Source organism: Eriocheir sinensis, chromosome 37, assembly GCF_024679095.1.
Source record: "Eriocheir sinensis breed Jianghai 21 chromosome 37, ASM2467909v1, whole genome shotgun sequence".
NCBI classification, from domain to species: Eukaryota; Metazoa; Arthropoda; class Malacostraca; order Decapoda; family Varunidae; genus Eriocheir; species Eriocheir sinensis.
The window spans coordinates 4,426,544-4,453,486 of record NC_066545.1 but is presented as its reverse complement, the minus strand read 5'-3'; the positions used below and the strand labels follow the sequence as shown (position 1 = coordinate 4,453,486).

General features: G+C 41.7%; 1 protein-coding gene across 1 annotated transcript; it reads left to right on the top strand.

Moving 5' to 3' along the window:
* The first annotated feature begins 4,905 nt into the window (after positions 1-4,905).
* LOC127008095 (gametogenetin-binding protein 2-like) lies at positions 4,906-26,943 on the top strand. Its single transcript, XM_050879671.1, has 11 exons — positions 4,906-5,195; positions 13,785-13,999; positions 18,119-18,262; positions 21,315-21,552; positions 22,215-22,468; positions 22,857-23,028; positions 23,386-23,538; positions 23,862-23,963; positions 24,551-24,892; positions 25,450-25,695; positions 26,322-26,943. The coding sequence occupies exons 1-11, from the start codon at positions 5,106-5,108 to the stop codon at positions 26,577-26,579; spliced, it is 2,214 nt and encodes a 737-aa protein (XP_050735628.1). The 5' UTR covers positions 4,906-5,105; the 3' UTR covers positions 26,580-26,943.

The window sequence follows — 26,943 nt, the reverse complement described above, 5'->3', positions numbered from 1 at the left end:
TCCCTTCCCATCTTCTTTCCTTCATCTCCCCCTCCCCCCTTGTGGTGGCTCCGTTGAGAATATAAGAACCACATTAGTGTTTCATAAGGGTCAGGCGTGTGGACAACAGTGACAGGTATAGATTGATGTAATGCACCACTAGTTTCTCATGATGACTGAAAACTATTAATGCAGTTTTTTTTCTTCATCACCTGCATGACCTAAGCAGCCCCGTGTACTCTATGGTACAGGCGATAGATGGATCGCATGGGAACACAATCATGGTGGGGGAGGCTGCAAGAGGTCCGTCAGCTTATACACGTTGCTGCTCATGATGACCACTTCAACTGTGTTTTGATTAACTAAACACTGTAAGGAAGAGCTAAGTGGCGAGAATGCACATCCAAAGTGCACACACGGCCACAACTTTAGTCACCCGTGAACTGGCTACAAGTGACGTCATCCCGCTGCTCCGCCCCAAACCGCCCCCCCCCCCTTTTTTTTTTACGTCGTGGCCTATTGCGCCGGCAGGCTTCTTCCCGGTGGATCCTGATGGTCGGCCCAAGGCTTCTTTCCGGTGGGGCCTGATGGTCGGCCCAGCCCGTTCTGGCGCAGGCGAGTGTTTATAGTGGCGCCATCTTGCATTGGCTCATGCTGCCCTCCCGGAGCTCATCTTTAATCCTAGAATCAAGAGTCCGGGTTGATAGGTGGTTTTCTGGACAATATGTGGGTAGTTTTAAGCCACTCGGCGGCGGCTTAAAAATCCCAGCTTGGTGGCACCGGGCGGGGATTGAACTCGCGTCGTCCTGAACGCGGCGCCGTCACGCTATCCATTCAGCCACCGCCTTCCCTGCGCTTGCTGGTCGCAGTTTTGAAGGCAGAGTGACTTGACTTGGTATATATAGACTTTGGTTCGTCTCTTGATGACTGAATTACTTTTATGGTTGTAGAAATACAGCAAAGGAGAAAAATGGTGCCAACCATCCAGAGCCCAGGTAATATACATACAAAAATACACTTCCAATACTAAGAAATACAAATAGGTAATTTCTCACCTTGTATGCTGGGGGGCGGGGGGAGTAGTGTACCCTACCACTTGACAATTATGACAAAGCCTGGATGTCATAATTAAAAGACTGAAAAGAAAACAAACTGATTTTTAGCAACTACACTTTTTTTTCGGGCACACACAAAAAAAATAAACATTCCACCACCACCACCTGGCTTCGGTAAATGTGATGGTTTTGGTTAAGAGTAGCTGTCTTGTTCAATCTTTCTTTTTTATAAGTAATTATTTTCGGATCCAAGGGCAGGGATGGTGCCAGAATAATTTGAGCCTTAGACATAGCCTAGAACGCAAACTATTCTTGCACGGTGCACCCCTCAAAAAACGTTAACTTTCAAAAATATATTTTGATGAAAATGAAATCACAGAACTTAAAACAACTGAAGTTATTTTAAAATGCAAGAATAAGTAATATATACATCACTTTTGGATTATCTTTATCAGATACCAAAGAAAATGTTTTAGCACAAATAATTCTTTTTCAAGAAGCAACTCGGAGAAAACAATGTTGTATTTCCCTTCTGGGAAAATCTACGCTACCTTTTTAAGCTACTGGAGTTACCACTCACTCCAGACGACCCTAACCTAACCATAACATAAACTCTAGTTTTTAGACTCCTTGTATACCTACCCGGGGCCCAACATGAAAACCTTGGGCGGCCCAGGGGTGATATAAAAAAAATAGTAGTGGTTGTGGTAGTGGTGGTTGTCGTGATAGTATAGACTTGTGAGAGGTAAACACTTCATGCCTTTATACATGCCATTCTGCACGATATTGCACACCATGAATCGATTCACGTTCAGAGTTTGAACAATTGGCATGTTTTGTAGCTATATATAAGATGAGCGTGGCCGTATAGGCTATTTGCGAGGGTTTGAAAAAAGGTTAAGATCAGTTAAAAAAAATGAAGTTGTTGGTGTACTAAAACCAAGGAGTCTAGAAAATACACACTAGAATCATTACAATAAAATTCATTCTTCCATTCCCGCCACTTTCCCTGCCCCGCGCTGTATCTATCCCGAGAAGCCTATCCTACTTCTAAACTCATTTTATTCATATTTCCATTGATCATTCAACTTTCTTATTCACACCAGCTTATTTTCAGGTTCTTGTTTCAGTGTGCACACTCGCCATACTCATATTTACCTTAAAAAATTAGATGAAACTGCAAAAATATCTAAAGGAAACAAACACTGCCTTTCTTCTCCACCTGCCGATCAGCTGAGCGTCTGACGATTGACGAATTTCTTGTAGTAGAGCTTTTTTTCGCGTTTTGTGCATTATCTGGTGATAAAGAGGTGTTACTTTATTACATATTGTGATGTGTATTTATTATTTTGATTTTATTGAATTTGTCGTGTACGGTAAAGTTACAAGGTATATGTAAAAACTTATATTCTATTGCATAATGCATTGCTTAATCAAAATGCTAAGGTCGAATTTTAGGTATATTTTATTATATTTGGCACTATTTCCCTTCCATTATTATTATTTCCAGTATCATTATTTTCTTTAAAGATCTTTTTCTCAGTAAAATAACACCTCTTGCACTGATCATGTAATAGTGATCCACTATATAGCCTACTGTCACATTGCCTCGAAAGTTGTACTCACGCGGAAAGAAAACGTTGTAATGAAATTCTGTTATAGTAGGATATCAATGTATTATTATTATTTGATATCACCACGAATTAGGCATACAATTGTCAATGGAAAAACCCACGACAGATAGATCACGCCACCTTAGAGGAATGTCGTCCGTCAGTGTTTACGTCTCAGTTTTGTATACTTCGCACTCCGATGGTGCGTGGAGTTCACCTTGACATACGTGACCAATTGTAACAATTATTTTCCAACCTGTAACTCGCCACTCCTTCACGAGAGTCCGACTGACACACAACGACAGTCGCTCTCGCTCCGTCGCTTCTTGTACATAAAGGCTACGAATATAATTCGCCTTAAGGAAGCTGAAGTCTTAATCAACACCCTTTAAACGCCCCCCGACAAGCCCGTTACAATTCAATACACACAGAGCCGATTTCATGTCCAACACAGTGGCTTTGTATACTCACCCGAATCAAGCTATTCAATTTCATTCATCCATAGTGGTGAGGTTTTCGTTGCAGCACAGATACGCAAAAGATTTCCTGTTTCGTTTCCTCAAATTTCTTAACTTAAATCTAAACACCAAACACTACGCAAGGAATTTTTGAAGTCCTAGGTATTGGTTGGGAACAGGGACGCCCATATTCTCAAACATTTCGGCGCCCAACCTCATATTTGAAAAGGGTTTCGTAGGAGTTTTGAGCATTTCCAGGGGTAGTTTAGTGACCCCGGTGGTAGTTTTATCCTTTTTTTGCACCATGAACGCGAAAAAAACACTCATGAAAATTTTTCGGACTTTGGAAATAGTTGACATGCGAGGTGGAAGCGTCTGAGAATGCCGACAGGCGCCCATACGGAGATCTCGTTCCGCTTATGTTTCCCTGATACACGGAGACGTATAATGTAACAATTAAATCTCAACACCACCACACACACTCAGAAACTCACTCTGACGCGGATTGTCTTCAAGGTCTACTACATTGTAATCATTTTTTTTCATATACCAGCTATATATATATATATATATATATATATATATATATATATATATATATATATATATATATATATATATATATATATCATCAAATATCCAAAATAATAATATAACAGGATCGGAATATTTTTTTTTTTTGGGGGGGGGGGGTATTTCGTTAATAAATACACAGCATACTTTCATTCGCAGCCACTATTTATTTTTACAAGGATAACATATAATAACACCTCCATATACGTAACTATTTATAAATGAAGGAAAATGTTTGGGTATATCCCCAACGAAATATATACCAAAAAAAAATGCTTAATATGAATGTGGTAGGGTTAATTAATTCGCCCTTCAGTCATGCTTGAACAATGGCAATAGCTACAAGTTACAGGTGAATGCAGAGTAACCATGATTCTAGAAGTTCTTGGAGGGCGTGGGTGATAGTGTGTAACTGGATTGCACTGCATTTTAGTCTGTACCCCCTCAACCTCCTCCGCCCTACTCACCTCGGCGAGGGTTATCTATTTCACTTTAGTTTCCCTCGCTTCTCCATTTTCCTAGCAACGATTCCCCGCCCTCCTAGAAATTTTAGGTCACTCGCTAGGTTACCAAAAGAGTTTGATTTGAGTTATTGTTTTTCTTTTCTCGTTAGCTTGCTCATGTTTCCAAAAATCACAGATGTGTTTTAATTTGACTCGTGCATGTTCTCACTATTTTTAACATAGCCTGCTGATTACAAACCGTAGTCACATACTGTGGAATACAATTAATTGCAGCTTGTTTAGTATACATAACCATATCTCTTTAAAAACCAAAAGCTATTAAAATTTTTATCCCAGAACTTTGAAATTTAGGTTTTCTCATTGAGAAAGTCAACAGTTTGTATAATATATCAAAACTAATGAATTTTATAAAGATAGAACTCACTAGTGAAGTGCCTGGAAATGCAAATGTCGGCTGTAACGCCACCTGTGTGCGATTGATGAGCTTATTAAAGTTGCAATGTGTTAATCAGTAAATAATACATTTCGATCCCGGCATGGCACGCACCACATCGCTGAGGCGCATGCGCCGAACCGGTCTCAGCTTCTGTCCGAGGGGCAGATCTTAATTATTATGAATGACAATGCTGAAGTACACACTGCTATTAAATAAACACCGACAAGAAATAAGCGAAAGACTGAACTGGTCTCGTGAAAATGAATACTTGGACTTAGTTTTGTTGCTAAGATAATATTTTTGGCCGGGAGCGGAGCCGAAGCCTAGCGGGACGGACTCGGAGACAGTAGTTGCCATAACGAGACCAATGTGAGGCAGAAAACCGCCGACTTTTCTCTCGATTTTTGTGAATTTTCTTCCTTCCCTGATGTGAGGGGGGGCAGGCGGGTGCGAGGGGTACTCAGAGTAACCTTTTAGCTGGAGCACACGCCGTATCCAGTGCGAGGGAGGCGTGAAACAAGGTCAAAATGGCGAAGCTGGTTGGTGTTTACGATGAGGAAGAAGAAATATTATTGGGCAGGAGACAGCTTCCCCTCACCGTCTATGACACCCGAGTCGTGAGTCTCTTTATTCACTCTTATTGCTTCTCTCCATAAGGCTAACAAATATTTTCTTGGGCACAGGCAGGGGACTAATAAATCTTCCACCTGACACTTGTTCCCTTAATTAGATCAGGTGTCCGGCGTAATTAAGGCCAGGCGATGAATGGTAGGTGTTAGGGACGTGTGATTGATTACCTCGTCTGTGAGTCTGCCATAGCTAGGGTCACGTGGTGGGCGGTTGTGAGGTCACATCAACGCCCCTCCCCCTCCCTCCCCTTCCCCTCCCACCGTGACCTTTCCTCACCCGGTAACCCTTGCCTGGGGGGGTAATGACCTGGGGTGCCTGACAGTGTTGTTTGTTCTGGGTGCAAGTGTGTACATGTACATTGTGTGTGTGTGTGTGAGTGTACTTGGTTTTCTATCATCCTAGTTATATACAGGGTTGGGTTCTCCTGTTTCAGTGTCTGGTTTTTCCATACTCAGTTTTAAAGCACTAGTTATTCCCTGTGCATCTATTAAATTAGATAGCCCACATGTCAGTTAGGTTACATTTACTCACAGCCTCCCATGCACTTCATCTTTTCTGGGAGTCATCTTAACTGTATTTACTAAAGAAAGGTTAGAGGATATACCTCAGGGAGAACAGTTCTACAGGGGAGAAGAGGTAGAAGGATTAACCAACATCAACGTTACTGTTACCGCTACCGTTGATGAGGTTTCAGGCCCCGGTCCGCCGCCGTAGCAGTGCTCCACAGGGCCGCTAACATTATAACAGTAATATTGAAATGCCAGAATTTTTCTCTTTTCCACACTCCCACATGACCACCGCGTGTAACGAAACACACAAGAAATTAATCCAGACAAGGAAAGGTTTGCTGGCGCCGGGGATCGAACCCGCGACCAGCGTAACGGGAGAGCCACTCCTTTACCAGTCGGCCAAAGAGGTACCCCACTGGCTAAGTGGGTTATGGGAGGCTCGCCATCAGGCAAGTCGTGTCATTACAATATTAGCAAATAAAGTAGTCCTCAATCCTCATATTTGTTAAGTCGTAGGATTTAGTGATTAAGTGAGTCTTCAGCGCTTTCTTTAAGATTGCCAGACTGTCACTGTTCTTGACATCCCCGGGTAACTCATTATAGAGCCGCGGGGCACTCTTCTCAAATGCTCTGAAACCCAGTTCCAGGTTGACCCGGGCTCATAGAGTCTCTACCATTCTGTACTGTGTCTCACTGACATGGTGGTGTCCAAATAAAAATCCTGTAGTATATTTCTCAAATATCCAGGTTTACCAAGTCGCGTTGCTTGATAAGTCAAGACACGTATTTTGTAGACTATTCGTGCCTTAATGGGTAGCCAATGCAAGTCTATAAGTGCAGGTGTTATTCTCTCACGCGCCACCCTCAATTCCAGTATTCTTACAATCCTGAAGCAATAGACTGTGCTCCACTGTGTCAAATGCAGCACTCAAGTCTAACAAAATCAGAACTCCACACTTCCCTTCATCCATGAATACAAGCAAATTGTTTACCACCAAACAGAGAGTAGTTTCAGTTGAGTAAAGCCTCTTGTAGGCAGATTGATTATCCGGTAAAGCCTGCACCATTAGCAAATGCTCCATTAGCTGATTTAAGATCACATTTTCAAGTATCTTAGATAGAAACGTCAAGTTGGATACTAGTCTAAAGGAACTTAAACACTGTGGGTCCAGTTTATCTTTAACGATAGGTTTCACGATCACCGCTTTCTCACTCTCAGGAAAAGTAAGTAAGTAGGGAGGTCGTGATTAGACAGATAGATAGACTCAAAGTTACTAAGGTGCCAGGGCCAGATGAAATTTTTCCCAGGGTACTAAAAGAATGTAAATCTGAAATCAGTGGGCAGCTTACAGAAGTTTTTAGGAAGTCTCTAGACACGGGTGGTGCCTGTTTCATGGAGGCAGGCACACGTTATCCCAACATATAAGAAGGGAGACAAATCTTTTATGCAAAACTATATGCTGATTAGTTTGACGTCAGTTATAGGTATAGTGCTTGAGTCAATAATAGCAGATACTAGTATTATGGACAATATTGAGAGACATAATTTAATTTACGACTCACAGCATGGGTTTATTAAAGGAAAGTTGTGCCTTACTAATCTTTTATCCTTTTACAATAGAGTATACGAGGCAGCTAACAATGATGAGAGTTACGATGTAGTTAATCTTGATTTTAGTAAGGCCTTCGATAAGGTACCTCACCAGAGACTATTAAATAAGGTCAGGGCTCATGGAATAGGAGGGAAGGTTTATGATTTGATTAGGGTGTGGATTAGTGACAGGAAACAGACGGTTACCATTAATGGAAAAAAATCCGAATGGGGTAGAGTTACCAGTGGGGTTCCTCAGGGTTCAGTTTTAGGCCCGCTTTTGTTCATTATCTACATCAATGATATAGACAATGGGATACTAACCAGTGACATAGGTAAATTTGCGGATGACACCAAAATAGGACGCACTATTAGGACAGGGAAGGATGCTAGAGCACTGCAAGAAGATCTCAACAAACTGTCACCTTGGTCAGAGAAGTGGCAGATGAATTTTAACATCACCATGTGTAGCGTACTAAGTGTATGAACACGCAACCCATTACACAGGTATAGTTTAGACTCCACAGCGATAGGAAGGGCAGAGTGTGAAAGGGATTTGGGAGTGTTAGTGAACTCTACCCTAAAACTAAGGAAGCAATGTATTAGTGTGAGGAATAGGGCTAACAGGGTAGTATTAGGCTTTATTAACAGGACAGTAACCAACAAATTGCAGAGGTCATTCTCAGACTCTATTTAGCGTTAGTTAGGCCACACAGATTATGTTGTCCAGTTTTGGTGCCCACACTACAGAATGGACATCAACTTGCTAGAATCAGTTCAGAGGAGGATGACCAAGATGATTCAGGGGCTTAGGAACCTCCCATATCAAGATAGGCTGAAACGTCTCGACTTAAATTCTCTAGAAAGACAAAGAGTGCTGGGAGATCTAATAGAAGTATTCAAAAGGTGATATAAGTAAAGTACTGAAAATTAGCCATCAGGATAGAATGCTCAATAATGGATTTAAATTAGAAAAGTATAGATTTAGGAGGGAAATAGGCAGGCATTAGTTTAGTAATAGGGTGGTGGGGGAATTGAATAGACTCAGCAATCACATAGTGAGTGCAGGGACAATAGCTTGTTTTAAGAGTAGACTTGATAGCTACATGGACAAGGATGACAGGTGGTAGTGGGGGGTAATTTGGAGATGCCTTGTGTAGGCCATTTGGCCTCTTGCAGTCTCCCTATGTTCTTATGTACTTATGTTCCTTGCTCTTTCATTACCGAAGTCTCTTCATGGTATTACTCCTGCTAAGGTCATCCTCAGGCTAGATAACTCTTACCTGCCTTATAGTGTATATTTTTGTCATTCTTAATGTTTTGATCTCATATATATGTTTTGCAAATTGATAGTAACAAAGTTGGGGACATATTTCAGTTTATTGCATTTTGGCAGCAAGGCACAGGTCATATTATGTAGGTTAGTTTAGATTTGGTTTAGTTAGATCAATTCATTTTAATTGTTTTCGATAAATATGCATGATACACATTGCGCTGCGCCACCATGTTGTCGTTACTGGTGGTGAGCGGCTCAACTCCAGCGGCAGCAGAGTCAATTCTCCTCATTGTCTTGTGAGGGCTCAAATGGTCTAATACAATTTAAATGAACTAACTTAATCAAACTAAAACTAACCTAGCCTAACTATACTAAATCTTACCTAACCTTCATAATTTATCCTGAGCGCTGCTGCCAAAGTACATCTCAAATTTTTCCTCATTTCTATGTAAAGTAAGGACAGCTTTTATTTCTGGTGAGTTTTATTTGTTTGCTATTAATATGTGTTATTTGTTCCATAAAAATAACTACTTTATGGAAGGTTGGAACAAAGTAAAAGCCTTGTGATTTGCAAGAAAGACAAACAACAGATTAATTTCATTCACAAGAAAAGAAATATCGGTAGTTTCATTATTGAAATTGAAACTTACCCTATTCACCTGCTCAAGTTTCATTAGCCTTTCAAAAACTTGTGTTAGACCACTATTTTTATATATATATATATATATATATATATATATATATATATATATATATATATATATATATATATATATATATATATATATATATATATATATATATATATATATATATATATATATATATATATATATATATATATATATATATATATATATATATATATATATATATATATATATATATATATATATATATATATATATATATATATATATATATATATATATATATATATATTCTGTCATGAATATCAACCACAATCACCCTTGCTAGACTAATGCTCTCTAAGGGGTAAATGGTGAACTGTAGAATCAAGGAGCTGCATCTGTATTCATCGGTTAGATTGGTTAAGAAAAAATAGACCAAAATCATGAATATAAAAACATTTTTCTGATTGAAAGCAGTGAAAAGTAAAAGAACCTTCCAACAAACTTTGTCAAAAGACAGTCTTTAAAGTCATAGGGATATTTAGACAAGAGTAAAAGTGAACTGAAGACCTTATAAGCATGAGTTGAGTTTACATTTGTATCAAACGACCAGATAAGCACATATAGCTACACACAAAAGATAAGAGAGAGAGAGAGAGAGCATGGTAGATAACCTTCAGCTCACCCCTTTATCTGTATCTTTGGGATTAATGATTTACCACTATCTCTCCTCTAAACCTCACCTTCTCTTCCTCACCAAAACACAGGTTTCTGAGGCTACTGACAGCAATCTCTACACTGTTCCCTCCTACTATCTCTATCCTAAATTTCAATCCAAAGCTGGATGTTGCGCCTACGTGCGCAACGACATCACTTGCTCTCGTGCCCACGACCTTGACTCCAGAATTTTCCACCATCTGGCTAAGACTTCATTGTCATTCTATTACTAAATACATCTGTGCTGTTTATCTCTCACCTAACTCTACTAACTATGTAAAATTCTTTTACTACTTGAACTCTAAAGTGGAGCACATCTTGACCCACTCTCCCTTCTCTGAAATCTCCATCCTAGGAGATTTCAATGTTCACCACCAGCTTTGGCTTTCATCCTCTTTCACTGACCAGCCTGGTGAACAAGCCTGCAACTTTGCTCTCCTTAATGATCTAGAGCAGTTGGTTCAGCACCCTTCACGTATTCCCCACCGTCTTGGAGACAGGCCCAACATACCAGACCTCTTCCTTACCTCTAACCCTTCTACTTACTCTGTCAAACTGTTCTCTCCGTTGGGCTCCTCCGATCACAACCTTATTTCTGTATCCTGTCCTATCGCTCCTGTACACCCTCTGGACCCACCGAAGAGGTGGGACGACCTGAGGATATACTTTCCCAATTTTCCGTGGAATGATTACTGCTTCCAGGAGAGAGACCCCTCTGTGTGTGCCCAGCGCATCACAGAGGTGGTTGTCTCTGGAATGGAGGCACACATTCCACGTACTTTCTCTACTCCTCATGCTGAAAACCCTTGGTTTAATCACGCTTGTTCTCGTGCTATCAAAGATAGAGAGGCAGCTCACAAAAGGTACCAGAGCCTTCACACTCCTGCTAACCATGATCTTTATATTTCTGCATTAAGATTCTTAAGAGCGATGTTTTCTATGCCCTCTCTGGCCTCAACTTTCAGAAGGCTTATGGACCTGATGGAGTGCCTCCTATTGTCCTTAAAAACTGTGCTTCCATACTGACACCCTGCCTGGTCAAACTCTTTCGTCTCTGCCTATCAACATCTACCTTTCCTTCCTGCTGGAAGTATGCCTTTGTACAGCCTGTGCCTAAGAAGGGTGAACGCTCCAACCCCTCAAACTACCGCCTTTTAGCTTTACTTTTCTGTCTATCTAAAGCTTTTGAATCAATCCTTAACCGGAAAATTCAAAAGCACCTTTCCACTTCTGACCTTCTATCTGATCGCCAGTATGGGTTCCGCAAGGGGCGTTCCACTGGCAATCTTCTTGCTATCTTAACTGACTATTGGTCATCCTCTCTTAGCTGTTTCGGTGAAACTTTGGCAGTTGCGCTAGACATATCGAAAGCTTTCGATAGAGTCTGGCACAAGTCTTTGCTTTCTAAACTGCCCTCTTACAGTTTCTATCCTTCTCTCTGTTCCTTTATCTCCAGCTTCCTTTCCGGCCGTTCTATCTTCGCTGTGGTAGACGGTCACTGTTCTTCCCCTAAACCTATCAACAGTGGTGTTCCACAGGGCTCTGTCCTATCACCCACTCTCTTCCTGTTATTCATCAATGATCTTTCCATAACAAACTGTCCTATCCACTCATACGCTGACGACTTCACTCTGCATTATTCAACTTCTTTCAACAGAAGACCTTCTCAACAGAAATTACAAGACTCCAGAGTGGAGGCTGCAGAACGCTTAACCTCAGACCTTGCTATCATTTCCGATCGGTGTAAAAGGAACCTTGTGTCCTTCAATGCCTCAAAAACCCAATTTCTCCACCTCTCAACTCGACACAATCTTCCAAACATCTATCCCCTATTCTTTGATAACACTCAGCTGTCATCTTCTTCAACACTAAATATCCTCGGTCTATCCTTAGCTCAAAATCTCAACTGGAAACTTCACATCTCCTCTCACTAAATCAGCTTCCTCGAGGTTGGGCATTATGTATCGTCTCCGCCAGTTCTTCTCCCCCGCACAGTTGCTTTCCATTTATAAGGGCCTTGTCCGCCCTCGTATGGAGTATGCATCTCACGTGTGGGGGGGTTCCACTCACACAGCTCTTCTGGATAGAGTGGAGTCTAAGGCTCTTCGTCTCATTAGCTCTCCTCCTCTTACTGATAGTCTTTTACCTCTTAAATTCCGCCGCCATTTTGCCTCTCTATCTTCTATCGATATTTTCATGCTGACTGCTCTTCTGAACTTGCTAACTGCATGCCTCCCCCCCTCCCGCGGCCCCGCTGCACACGACTTTCTACTCATGCTCATCCCTATACTGTCCAAACCCCTTATGCAAGAGTTAACTAACATCTCCATTCTTTCATCCCCTTCACTGGTAAACTCTGGAACAGCCTTCCTTCGTCTGTATTTCCTCCTGCCTATGACTTGATCTCTTTCAAGAAGAGTGTATCAAGACACCTCTCCACCCAAAATTGACCTCCCTTTTTGGCTACTTTTTACTTTTGTCTCTTATGGGAGCGGCAAGTAGCATGCTTTTTTTTTTTTCCCACTTTTGTTGCCCTTGAGCAGTCTCCTTTGATGGAAAAAAAAAAATCACAGCTCCATTTTAAAGTCTAGAATCTTGTTCATATTTTGTGGCCTTCACATTGCAAGCCTAGGAAAATATGGACAAATATAAGTATGAAAGTAAGGAAATTGTGTTTGTGTAGGTCTTTAGCATCTTTAGACTCAAGGTACCGGTACTACATCAATAGTCACCCCAGGCTGTGTTATCATTTGCAGGTTCATTTTTTTACTAATGCTGTCTATTGTTTTCTTGTCTCTAAGCACTCATACATACCAGCCCCAAGGGCTCCACATTTCTAAAGTCACATTAAAAGTTTAGGATGAGGTATGACATGCAGGTCATCATAAACTCCTTGACAGATGCTAACTTCAGTTGTCAGGAGAACCCAAAAGCAGAACCCCTCATTTCAATGCCCTGTTCACTCACCTAATGCTTCTCCATATGACAATGCATAAACATAACCATGAGACTCATTATCCATATCAGCTAACAATCATGCATAATTTTAAGACATAATTACCATGAGACTCATTATCCATACCTGGTAATGATCATGCATAATTTTAAGTAAATAATATTTGAATAAAAATTGACATAATATAATTTCATCTCTGGTGGGAACATGAATCACTGCTGTCACAGAATATTTTGTAGTTAAAGAGGGAAACAATATATGCATAATTGAGATCTTAACCTGTTACTGCTAAGCTACTGATAATGACTGAGATAAGAACAATGGTGAATACTACATACATTGACACACACTAAAATGCAGAACCCTTCATTTAATCCTTCCATGCTCTGATCACCCAAACAGGGCTTCCCCATATTACAATGTGTAAATAATAGCCCCCCCACACACACACACATCTCGGTGGATACCTCCTTTGCCTGTCACCTGGCAGGCTGAGGTTTGACTTGTGCTTAGGCCACCAAAGCTTTTTTTGCCGACAGGAGCAGTTGCTATCCCCCCTTGAGCCTAGGGAATGGGGGAAGATCCCTGCAGTAGCCTATCCACAGATCAGCCCTCCAAGCTCAAAAGAGAGATCTACCTGGAAGGGGAGGGTACTGGCATTAGGCTATACCTCTGCACTCCTTTCTTTTTTCCTTTATTCCTCTTTTTATATGCCTCAGAGGAAAATAAAACTATCATTATTATTATTATTATTATTATTATTATTATTATCATCATCATCATCATTATAACTAGCCTTTGTCCCCTTATCTAAACATGATTAATATCACCCTACATGCCACACTCCCAATCCTCATCACCCAGCCCACACAACTGACCTCATCCTGCCCCCCAGATGACCATGCAGCTCGGGGAGACGTGTGAGCGGTGCGAGGTGTCCGGGGGCAATGGGGCGACAGCAACGGCAGGGCGGCGGCAGTGGGATGAGAGCTTCACCCGGCAGTACGCCACCCTCAGCAAAGAGGAGGTGGTGGCTGCCCTCACTGTGCCCTCCAAAGTCCTATTCACACGCCTGGCTCAAACAGTGGCTTGTGTTGGCTGTAGGAGGAGGTGAGTGTCTGTGTGTGTGGGAGTGGGTGGGTGTGGGTGTAACTGTAACCCATATTTAATTATTTACTTGTTTCATATATTCTTTAAGCTATGTTTATAAAAGTTTTACCATGTGGATTTACAGACATATGTGTGTTTATTTCTTATGAGGGAGGGCAGTTGTTTCCAAGTGCATATAGCTAAGTAATCATTCATTTGTTTGTATTGTTATTAAGTGTTTGTACTTTAAGTGTGTAAAAAAGCATATATTGAATTCTTTCTTTTCTTTCTGAATGATAATGATATCACTACAACTGCCTAAACCAAACTAGTGGATAATGCTTTTTCTGAGACTGTGTGTGCAAAAACGATTCATGAATTTAAAGCCAAACTGAATAATAAGCGTTATGGAGACAGGACAGCACGAGCCTATTACGGCTCTTTTCCTGTATTTCACAACTAGGTAAATACACACACACACACATACACACACACACACACACATACACACACACACTTAATTACCACTATGATCAAACCAAAATAGGAATATGTGGAGGCGATGTGGTCTCCCCATAAGAATACAGAGAATACAAAGAATGGCAAAAAAAATGGTTCCAGAGCTGGAGGGATTGACATATGAGGAAGGATTAAAGGAAATGGACTTTCCAACACTAGAACAAAGAAGAAAAAGAGGAGACCTAATACAAATTTATAAATTATTGAGCAAAATGGAAGAAGTAGATAATGAGGAGTTACTACTAAAAGAAGGGATAAACACCAGGAATATAAAAGGACACAGTAAAAAATTGAGGAAGGGAAGATGCTTGAGAGAGATAAAGTGGAACAGACTAAGTGAGAATGTAGTATCGGAGAGGAGTGTGCAAAGCTTTAAGGAAAAGTTCGATAAATGTAGATACGGAGACGGGACCACACGAGCTTAAAGCCCAGGCCCTGTAAAACTACAACTAGGTAAATACACACAAAATACAAGCAGGGGTAAAGGAGAAAAATCATGCAAAAACAGAAGAAAATAAATTTCTTTGGAGAGTTTTGGGAGACAGGGAAAAGAAATGGTATATAAAGGAAAAGCCAAAATTGAAAAGGAACTAAACAAAATTGGAACAACTAAGGGTTTAAGTGTGATGTATACCAACGTAGATGGGATAATACCTAGAAAATTTGAAATACAAGATTACCTAACTTAAAAAGAGCCCAGATTGTGTGTTTAACGGAAACAAAGCTAAAAGAGGACATTCAAATAGTGTTTAGCAATAACTACAATGTATGGAGGAAGGATAGGAGGGGTAAAGGTGATGGAGGAGTGATGATAATGACGAGAAAGGAGTTATTAGTGAAATCAGTAATATATGGAAAAGGAAAGGCAGAAATAGTGAGTGTTAACTTGGAGAATAAAAACAGAGAAATGATGACGATAATAGCAACCTTTGTACCACCAAGAACAAACTCATGGAACAGAGAAGAATATGAGACGATGATAGTGGATTCCATTCAGAGCTTCAGTAGGTTACTTAAAGCAAATAAAAGTCTTGTTGGTTGGGGACTTTAACTGCAAAGAGGTAAATTGGGAAACATTCGAAAGTGGAGGAAGTGAGATGGCATGGGGGGAAAGATTTTTAAAACTGACTATGGAAAACTTAATGATGCAGTGGGTGTCTGAGAATACAAGGTACAGGAGTGACGATGAACAAGCGAGACTGGATCTGGTACTGACGAAGGGAGTGCACCAGTTAAATGAATTAAGATGTGTGTGTCCCATGGGAAAAAGCGATCATGTAATAATAGAGTTGGAAAGCGATGAAGAAGTCACTGAGGAAGACAAATCATACAAAGAAAAAAGGAGAAACTACAGGAAAGCAGACACAGAAAATCTCAAGAAATATTATGAAAAACTGGACTGGGAAAAGTTAAAACACAAACGAGGTGCAGGAAAAGTATGATATTTTCATAGAGGAATATGAGACAGGAGTCAAAAAATATGTCCCATTATATAAACCAATAGAAAAAGGAAAGCAAGATTGGTTTAATGCAAGATGTGCAGGTGCAAAGAAAAAGAAAGACAAAGCATGGAAAAGATTGAAAAGAAATAAAAACCAAAGGAATAAAGAATACTTTAAGATAGCAAGAAATGAATATGTGCGAATAAAGAGGGAGGAAGAGAAAGGATACAAGAGGGATTTTGTAGAAAAGTGTAAGGAGGAACCTAAATTGCTTTATAGATTTATAAATGGAAAAATCAAAACAAAGGAAAGAATAGAAAGACCGAAAGATGAAAATAAGATATTTGAAGATCCTAAACACATGACTGAGCTACTAAACAAGAGGTTTCAACGAGTTTTTACAAAAGAATCAAAATTTAATGAACCACAAATGACAAGATGAATGTTCAAATGGAGGAAGCAATAGTAACTAATGAAGAGATATATAAAATAATGGAGGAATTGGAAAAGAGGAAAGCAATAGGACTGGATGGAGTTTCAGGTTTTATTTTGAAAGAATGCAGAAATCAGCTGATCGGACCGTTATATACTATCATAAAGTGCTCAATATCAACTGATAAAGTACCGAAGGAATGGCGAAGGGCTGAGGTGGTCCCTATATATAAAAGCGGGAAAAAGGAAGAACCTCTGAACTATAGACCAATATCATTGACTAGTATAGTTTGCAAAATATGTGATAAAGAAACAATGAACAAAATTCCTAGAACACAATATAATTACAGTAAAACAGTATGGCTTTAGACAAAGGCGTTCATGTGTAACAAACGTACTGAGGTTTTACTTGAGAGTGACAGACATAACACAGGAGTGGAATGGATGGGTAGACTGCGTGTTCTTGGTCTTGAAGAATGCTTTCGACAAAGTTCCACATACAAGACTATTATGGAAGCTGGAAAATAGAGGAGGATTGAAAGGGAAAATGAAAATCTGGATGGAAAGTTACTTAAAGGAAAGAGAAATGAGAACATGAAATCAGAATGGAGAAATGTAGATAGTGGGGTGCCTCAAGGATTGGTACTGGCACCAATACTTTTCCTAGTGTATATAAATGATATGCCAGAGAAAGTAAATAGTTACATGAGCTTGTTTGCAGACGATGCAAAAATGTTGAGACACATAAGAAATAGTAAAGACTGAAATTCTGCAAGAGGACCTAAATAAGATTTGGGATTGGAGTAAGAAATGGGAGATGGAGTTTAATGTAAAAAAATGTCATGTAATGGAAATGGGTAAGAGTGAAGGGAAACCAAAGTGGACATATAGAATGGGAGATGGAGAAATATTAAAAGTTCAAGAAGAGAGAGATTTGGGAGTGACAGTACAAGATAATCAGCAGTCTGAGTTATGTAAATAGGATATTCGGTGATACGTATAGAATGGTATATAGGAATAGCATTCCACTACATGGATAAGGATATGATGAAAAAGATAATAACCACTATGATTAGACCAAAATTGGAATATGTAGAAACTGGTTGGTCTCCCCATACAAAGAAACACATAAAAAAACTAGAAAGAATACAAAGGATGGCAACGGAAATGGTTCCAGAACTGGAGGGATTGTCATATGAAGAAAGGTTAAAGGAAATGGACCTGCCAACATTGGAACAAAGAAAAGAAAGGGGAATAAAATGGAAGTAGATTTTTTTATTATTTTATTCTTTATTTATTTATTTTTTACGTGGCCTATAGTGCCGGTAGGCTCATCCATATGGGCCTGATGGTCGGCCCGAGCCCGTCATGGCGCAGGGAATTGTTTATAGTGGCGCCATTATTATTATAATGAGGAGTTGCTACTAAGAGAAGTAAGAAACCCCAGCAACACACAAGGACACAGTAAAAAATTGAGAAAGGGAAGATGCTTGAGAGACATAAGAAACATAGAGGTTTGGAATAGACTAAGTGAGGAAGTAGTATCGGCGAAGAGTGTGCACAACTTTAAGGAAAAACTAGACAAGTACAGATATGGAGAGGGGACCACACGAGCATAAGCCCAGGCCATGTAAAATTACAATTAGGTAAATACACACACACACACACACACACACACACACATTTCAGTCTCCACAACATACAAATCACTTTCTAACACCCACCATCTAATCTCCTGCCCCCACAGTGTTGAGCGTCTGTTCAACCAGCTGCGTGTGTCTGGTCACCCAGCCCTGGAGCCCCTGCTGGTGACTGGCTCAGGTGCTCTCACCGTGCAGCGGAAGTACGCCCTGCAGGCACGCGCCCTTGGATCTCTCTTCAGTGACCACGGGTGAGTAGGATGTTGATGTTAGGGGGGGTGGCTCTGTGAGATCTGGGATAGGTGTTGTGTGTTAGGTCTACCTTTTCCTGCTCCTCCCTCCTCTCTCATCCCTCTTACCTTTCCCCTCCATTCCCTTCTCCCCCTAATCCTCTTCCTCTCTTATCCTTCTTATCTTTCCTCTCCTTCATCTTCTCCCTCCCCCAACCCTCTTCCTCTAATCCTTTTCAATTTCCTTCATCTTCTTATTGCAGACAGACACCCTTGCCATAGACTGCCAGGTCTTCTGGTGTCTGTTCTTCCTATGTATTCTTCCTCTTCCATCCTTATCAACTCTCCCTTCTTATTTTCTTTCCCCTCAGCCCTCTTCCTCTCATCCCATCCTTCTCTAACTTTGCGATGATGGCCTCCAGCTGAACAAGGTTGGTTCGGCGCAGCTTGGAAGGCTCCTGAACGAGGCAGTTGAAAGCTTTTTGAAAAGCTACTTAAAAAACTGCAGGCGAGGGCGAGGCAAAGGCAGCCCTTGATCAGACAACCTGTTGCGTCGGTGCTGCTTGCAAGAAACTCTGTAACCAACAACGCCTCCGACAAGCGAAGTGATACAACTCGTCGCAGCCAAAACAGGAATCACATATCTGTTTTGTACACAAATGCACGTAGTTTATTACCCAAAAAGGACGAAATTAGGGCGTATATTGCAACAGAGAAACCAGATGTGATAGCCATCACAGAGACTTTGGCCAACTCTGCAAATCTTATATCCGAACTGTCATTCCCCGAGTACAAAAGTTTCCACAAAAATAGAAAGCACAAGAAAGGAGGAGGAGTAATTTGCTACGTAAAAAGTACGTTCCCTGCCATAAAAATAGACAAACAGGACACGGAGAAATACGATTCCGTCTATGTGGAAATAACCACAAATAATAAGAAACTTGCACTTGCAACCGTATACAGGCCCCCAAAAACAACAGGCAGCCGACGACACTGACCTGTACAAAGAGATTCACTCTCTAACACAAAGCAAAGAAGCAATAATAATTGGGGACTCTAATTGCCCTAACATTGACTGGGGACTGATGACTGGAGATCAAGAGGGTAACATGTTTATAGAAATGGTGGAGGATTCGTTCCACACTCAAGTTGTAACTCAACCAACAAGAGAAAACAATCTGCTGGATCTGGTATTAGTAAGCGACCCCGACCTCATTCGCGACTGTGAAGTTGGTGAGAAACTTAATGGTTGCGATCATCACTTAATTCGTTTTAATGTCAACATAAGTCACAAACTCATAGATAATCCGTCAGTGATACCAGATTATAAAAAAGCAAATTTTAACTTAGCCTGTGAGCTGCATCCCCCTGCGACCTGGGACCAACTTAACCTCACCGACAATACAATCGACAACGCGTGGAACGTCTTCAAAGATAAGCTTTTGAAGGTAGAGAAGGCTACAGTGCCTACGAAATCCAGGTGAGTAAATGGTGCTGTAAATCCACCGTGGATGACCAGAGAAATAAAAAGGGCAGCAAACTTAAAAAAAAGGAATTATAACCAAATGAAAAAGAATGACTCAGCTGAAGCCCGTACACAGTACCACAACAGCCTCAGAGCTTGTCGCACCCTTATTCGGAGTAGTAAACGCAACTATGAAAAACAAATAGCGCGTGAAGTCAAGACTAACTCCAAAAAATTCTTCACATACATATGATTGAAAAAGAAAGTAAAATCCAATATTGGTCCCCTGACAGACGAGACCGGATCTTTAACCCAGGACAGTAAACAGATGGCCAGAATCCTCAACAGTAACTTCGCATCCGTATTCACAGTCGAGGACATAAAAAACGTTCCCGAGAGCCCTGAACCGTCGAGGGGGATCATGCCCCTGAATATTGACTCAATATGCGACCAAGAAGTGAAAAAGTACTTGGACAAACTTGACACGAACAAGTCAGTGGGACCCGACAACTTGTCCCTGCAGTTATTAAAAGAGCTTAAACAGTAAATACTTCAGCCACTCACTAACATATTTAACCAGTCAGTACAACTGAACAAGGTCCCAGAAGACTGGAAGATGGCGAACGTAACACCAGTTTTCAAAAAAGGAGACAAAAGCGTTGCATTAAACTACAGTCCCATAAGTTTGACATCAGTGGCAGGCAAAATACTCGAGAAGATTATTAGAGACAAACTTGTCAAGTTTCTGGAAGACAATAATATAATCTCTGACACCTAGCATGGCTTCAGAAATAAGCGCTCCTGCTTAACAAATCTATTAGACTTCTTCCAAGGTATATATAAGAACTGGGATGACGACATCCCCAGTGATGTTATATACCTGGACTTTCAGAAAGCCTTCGACAAGGTACCGCACGAACGACTCCTTAAGAAACTGCACTCAGCAGGCATTGGAGCCAATCTGATCGCGTGGGTAAAAGATTGGCTCACCGACAGAAAGCAACAAGTGCTACTCAACGAACAGCCTTCCGATTGGCTTCCAGTCACTAGTGGAGTGCCTCAAGGGTCAGTGCTGGGACCCATTCTCTTTATCATATATATCAACGACCTAGAATCAGGACTGAAATCCACAATATCGATATTTGCTGATGACACCAAGGTAGGTGGAAAGGCCCTCACAAAGACAGACTGCGAAATCATTCAGAAAGACCTCAAGTCGAGTCGATGTAACACAGACATTGGAAGGAGTTTCTTCTCAAACCAAGTCATCCGCCACTGGAACAATCTTCCCTCAGAAGTAGTAAATGCGAATACCATCAATTCCTTCAAATATCGAACGAGCGTCATTTTATTGTGTCAGGAGTAAACTGAATTCCGAGGTGCTTTAATCTGCTCCTCAGGCCTCAAGTGGCTGTCGAACAGATTAATTCACCATAGCAGGCAACCTCGTAATGAGCCAATAGGCTTTCTGTTGCCTGCATTTCCATGTTTCCTCTTCATCCTTCTTATCTTTCCCCTCCTTCATTCTCTTTCTCTCTCATCCACCTCAGTTTTCCTCTCCTTCATCCTCTTTTCTACCCCTATGAGCTCTCCTTCCTCCTCCCATAGCCTGGCCTTGAGTGCAATGCTGGACAACATTCCCAAGCTGAAGAAATCTGGGCGGTGCGTTCTTCACTCTATGGAGGGGGTTCGCTGCCGGCCAGGGGGGCGGTCCTGGCGGGAGGTGTGGGACGTCATGGACACTACCTGCCGTGAGTCTGTCACCCTAGTGTGTCCCGACCAGCTCCTCTCCACCTTAGACAACTACCTCCGCAAACACCGCTTCTGTCAAGAGTGCAAGAATAAGGTGTGTAGGGAAGTGTAAAGGTACAGCTGTGTGTGTGTGTGTGTGTGTGTGTGTGTGTGTGTGTGTGTGTGTGTGTGATTAATTGTCCTTATGTTTCCATGTATTTGTAGTTACTGTAATATGTCTTCCATAAATTTATATATAAGGTAGTTTTTCTACTTATTCTACTCCCATATTGCAGCTCATATTGTTTTACATTCTCTAAAAATAATGTCTTTGTCAACGGCCAAAAACACCTGTCTACTTTCAAATCTTACTATTGACTTTCCATCTTCTTTTATGCCCTATGTTGTCTTAATTTATACTGTTCCTGATTGCTCTTTTTCCAGCCACATGGGACTGCAAGAACTACCTTTCCCTTACCTTGTAACTTTACCCTGATGGCCACCTTCTATAATCTTCAGAACCACTCATCAATTCCCTTGCAATTCATTATAATGATACCTTCTCAGAACTCTCCTTGGAGGTTTGGCCACATAACAAGTCTGTAAGACACCAACACAAGTTACCCTCTGTAAACTGATCACCAGCTGCCTTCCACATCCATGAATAAAACGTCCTCCACTTAACATATCTTGTCACACTCACCAGATCTCCTTGTCATCCCCACCCATACCAACAAGGTATCCTCACATTCATTGCATCACCTCCCCTCCCCACAGGTCCATCGGGCATTTGACATCCTGGTGGGGGGTCAGGGCAGCAGCAGCGGTGGCAACAGCAGCAGCAGTAGCGGGGGCAGTGGAAGTGGTAGTGGCAGTGTTGAGGCAGGTGCAGGGAACAAGGACAAGGGTTACGTGGCTGCCCTGTATGCTGGCATCCGTCGGTGTGAGGCAAAGCGGCACATCCACATCCCAGCTGACACAGATTATGTCACCCACCTCATCACCCGTGCCGAGCCAGAGCTACAGGGAAGGTGTGTATGTGTGCATGTGTGTGTCATTCACCTGCTTGTATCATGTGTCCTGGGTCTAAAGGACTTCTCTGTGTTTTTAAGTGTGTCTCTTCCTGCTCTGCTTATTGGACTTTTTAATAATACTGCTTTGCTCTTTTCACAAGCAGGAGATATGTTCCCCACCCTCTCTTTACTCTCAACTCACTCCTCTGTCCCACCCTTTCCCATACACTCCTCTGCGTGGGCAAGACAACCATTTCACTGTCTACTCATCACAGTATCTAGCTCCTCATCTTCTGGCAGTTGCTTTTTACATAGGCAGGAGAGACAATCCCCCCACTCTGCACTCACCTTAATGTCCACCTCTTCCTCCTCCTGTCTCACTTGATAATCACCTCTCTTTACACAGACGAGAAAGACATGCCAAGACACTGGAGATTGCCCAAGAGGAGGTGCTCACCTGCCTAGGCCTCTTCCTATATGAGAGGCTGCAGAAGGTGCACACTCGCCTACGGGAAGAGGAGCAGACCTGGGATATCCTCTTCCACGTCGCCCTGGACACTCTGCGCAGGAACTTTGAAGTGAGGGAATGAAGGCAGGATGGAAGCAAGAGAGAGCATCACATTTCTTATGATAGGATGTTGACCCTTCTTCACTGAGTTATGCTACTGCTACCTTTACAGTAATCCATCATATTTTAATGCTGGGGTTAGAGAGGAAGAAAATTCTTATGTCAGAAAGTGTTGACCGGGATATTACATGGAGGGCAGAAGCTAAGCTTATGTGTAGCTCTCATACAAGATCCCTAGACAGTGTTCAGTACTGTTATGGCCCTTAAAGTTGAAAGCTGTGTGTCCAATAAATAAGAACTTAATTTTTCAGGTAGCAAATTAATTAAACTGGTCTGAAAATAATAATAACTCGCAACCCCTTTCCAGCTGTATGTGGAGGACAAGCAAGGCTACTCCAAGTTTGAGATGCTGTGCGAGGAGTTGCAGAGGCAGGAACTGAGAGAGAAGGCCAAGAAGGAGAAAAAGAAGAAAAGAAAGAAGAACAAGAAAAATGAAGAAGGAAAGGAGAACACTTGCCTGGTATGTGTTTCTTTTTTTGATATGTGATTTTAAGGTTTTGATGCACCCTGGAAATAAGGAGACCAATATACAGATTAGGTGATTGTTCCAAAAATTAAATTGGAGCTTGTTTATTCAAAGAAAAATCAACTCACTTGCTACTGAATTACTGCTTTCCTAAAACTTACCATTATTAACTGCATTACTATATTTCACAGGTGCCTTAAAAATTGTCACATTTAAAGCACTCACATATTACTTATCAGTCAATAATTAATTACCTCCCTGAAAAATATTCTTTTTCACAAGCTTCCTTGTAACTACTACTCCCTACCTTCCTCCAGTGTGAGGAAGAGGCTGGAGGTTGCCGGGAATGTGAGCTCAACATGGCTTCATCCACCTGTCCAAGCCAGCGTGCTACTCTCATCAATGCCACCAATAAGCAGGTGAGCCACTGTATGAGGAGGTGCAGGGTGGAAGAACAACACAAGCACCATTACCATATTGGGACGTAGAGATGTATTGGACAAAGCACTGCCAGTTTCACACGAAAGTTCTTTTTCCATGCCAAATGGGTAGCAGCATTCCTTAGTCATTGTTTGGCATTTCTCATCAAGGCTCAAAAGAAGTGAATAAGTTGGCTTAAGACAACTGGTGGACAATAAGTGCGAAGAGTTAAGAGCAAAGGAGATAACTCATTTGATCCTTGCTTTCTCACATACATTTTTTTTTTTTTTTTTTTTTTTTTTTCCATGTGCTTAATCAATTACACCACATTTTCTGTAGATTCTGCTTAACTGCTTAGGAGTGAGCAGTATTGAGTAGCTTCTCAGACTAGTTTGGTATGTAACCATTGGGAGAATTTTGTAGTTTTAGGGGCCACCTTCACAAGTTGTGTTTACATGCATTTTGTGAGGATCATTATGAGATCCTGGTATACACGTGGATGCTAATTTTTCTTATGGATTTAGTTAGTCTTGTCATGATTCATGAATGTTGAGAACCATTCACTATTTTAGCCCTCACACAACAGGTTGGCTCAGAGTTGTTTTGCCGAGGAGGAACCCACCTGGGCCCACCCATAGGCACTCCTCATGTGGGGAACGGTCACCTCCACCCACCTGACCAACCAGGAGGGGGCAGGGGAGGTGGGGGTGGGCGGTGTGGTGGTGGGAGTGACTGTGGGAGTGTGGTTGCCAGTGATGCAGGGAGTGAAAGGGGCAGCAGTGAAGAGAAGGAGAGCTGTGATTCTAGCCCTGACCCTTACCATCACAACCACCATCATCACCACCACCACAACCACCACAGCCACAAGTCACCCCACCCACTAGAGTGCACAGCTTCCACAGACTCCCTTGTGTCCAGGTGTTCACAGGTATAGTAGTAGTTAATAGTAAAATTTTTCCTTTGGAAATTTTCACATATTATAAGTAGAAGTAAGATTAATTATATTTTAAAACATATGGGAATAGAAACTTAGACCATAGAGAGAGTGGTAGAGGTCACTGTATGTCCTTGATTATTTCCTTCTGCCACCAAGACGTGAATTGGGTAACTTCAGGGATCTGTCAGTAAAGGATGCGTGAAGATTGCTACTCAGTTCCCTGAGACTGGAGGTATAAGGGCACATCTACATGCTCTGTATGCTGTATTTGTTATGCATTAATAGGGAATGAGAGATGAGGGTTAGGAGTCTTTTCTATAAGAACTTGGATAATTTTTATTGAATTAAAGAAAAAAAAAATTCTATTACTCTAACAAGCATTCTAAATATTTGGAGAGGAGCAAAAGTATGTGATCAAGAACTGTGAAACTTATAACCTGAGTGTTGTTGTTTTGGCTAGTTTATGTGTGAGGGGGTAATACTTGAAGAAAGCTAAGTGGGTCATATCCTGTCAGCATGGAGTATCTTAAGTGTTGTTGTGGTCACAGGGATCGCGCGACGGAGGTTATTGCTCAGCCCAGGGATCATCTCGGGACTCTTCAGAGGTGGCCTGTGGTGAGGGCCTGTGCTCCCACCACCATGAGGACCACCTGGAGGACCCCTCAGCCCCACACACACCACACCACCCTCACCACAATGATATGGAGCACAGTGAGGCCCTCCAGCCTCCACTGTCCCCATCCCTGCCACGACATACCCAGCCCTTCACACTCTCCCTGCAGCAGATGTTGGATGTGAGTATCTCCTCTCTCATGTTCTTGTTCTTTTATTTGCTGAGTTTGCACTACAAAGGCACCCCTTTACATTCCTCTTACGTCAAATGTTATTTGTATCTCCTTCCCCACATGTGTTTTTGTGCTTTAGTTCACTCACTTTCTACCCCACAAACCTGCTGATCACTCACACATCTTGATCTTGATAAGTAATGTGCAGGCCACCATGCAGGTGCATAACATGCATAGTTGGGTTGGCTGTTTGGGGGATGGGGGAGCTGAGTGTGCAAGGGAGGGAAGTGAATCAAGTGTAATTGTTAGTGTTGGTGCATTGTGGTGACAAGTGAGTGTGTATTTGTTTTCTTTTTGAGTCTATTATACTGTAAGGGTGCTCTTCAAATCCTTATCTTAGTCATAACTAATTTTATGAAGATTCTATCCCTTTTAATTGATTTCTTCTCTCCCCATAGGATTCAAGGTGTGAAGAATCTTTCTCTCCCTCCAAATCTTATTCTTCTTGTCATTGAACATCCTTATTTTTCCTTATGGGATAGAACAGGCTGTTGAGTTCTCTCCCTCCAAATCCTCATTGAAATCCCAATTGCCATGCTTATCCCAATAATGCCTTTCTCTGCTTCCCCGCACAGGACTCCAGGTGTGAGGATGAGGAGATCCCAGAGGCTGAGGTGCAGGCTTGGCGGGCCCGACTTGGGGTGGTGAAGCAGAAACGTGCCGAGCTGCGACAAACACTTCGACAGCGATTCCAGCAGTTCTGCCATCGTGGCTGTGCTGTAGCTGTCCCCAACTCTGGTGTGGTGGGCCAGCCACATCTCTGCCCCCACCATAACCACACACCCATTCCACACCACCCCATCACCACAGCCCCCTCCACCAAGCCATGCTAGAGAGGGATGGATGGACAGAGTGGTGGGGTGTTAGTGATGGGCCTTGGCTGGAGATAAACAAACTGTGTCTGTGCTGTGTTAGTGACTCATATTGGTGTGCTGTGGTGTTTGGGGCTCAATGGGAGGATGAGAGATTGGTTTGGCAATGTTTGATGGTATGCTCATACACTGCAGTCACCCTTGCAGTCTGGGGTGGTCCAAGTACTGATGTTTTGTGATTAAATCTTTTGTTTCAGGTTCCATATGCTGCCCCTGCTGTCTGTCCTTCAGAGGCACAGAATAGCTAAAGAAAGGTCCATCACGTGTCTGTCATATTCTAATGAATACTTGGATGACAGTATTTTTTTCTTTTTTATATCTTTCC

Coding starts and splice junctions, on each gene's coding strand:
- LOC127008095 (XM_050879671.1), top strand. CDS start 5,106: ATGGCGAAGCTGGTTGGTGTTTACGATGAGGAAGAAGAAATATTATTG. Junction 22,469..22,856: donor GAGCCAGAGCTACAGGGAAG/GTGTGTATGTGT, acceptor CTCTTTACACAG/ACGAGAAAGACATGCCAAGA. Junction 23,029..23,385: donor CTCTGCGCAGGAACTTTGAA/GTGAGGGAATGA, acceptor ACCCCTTTCCAG/CTGTATGTGGAGGACAAGCA.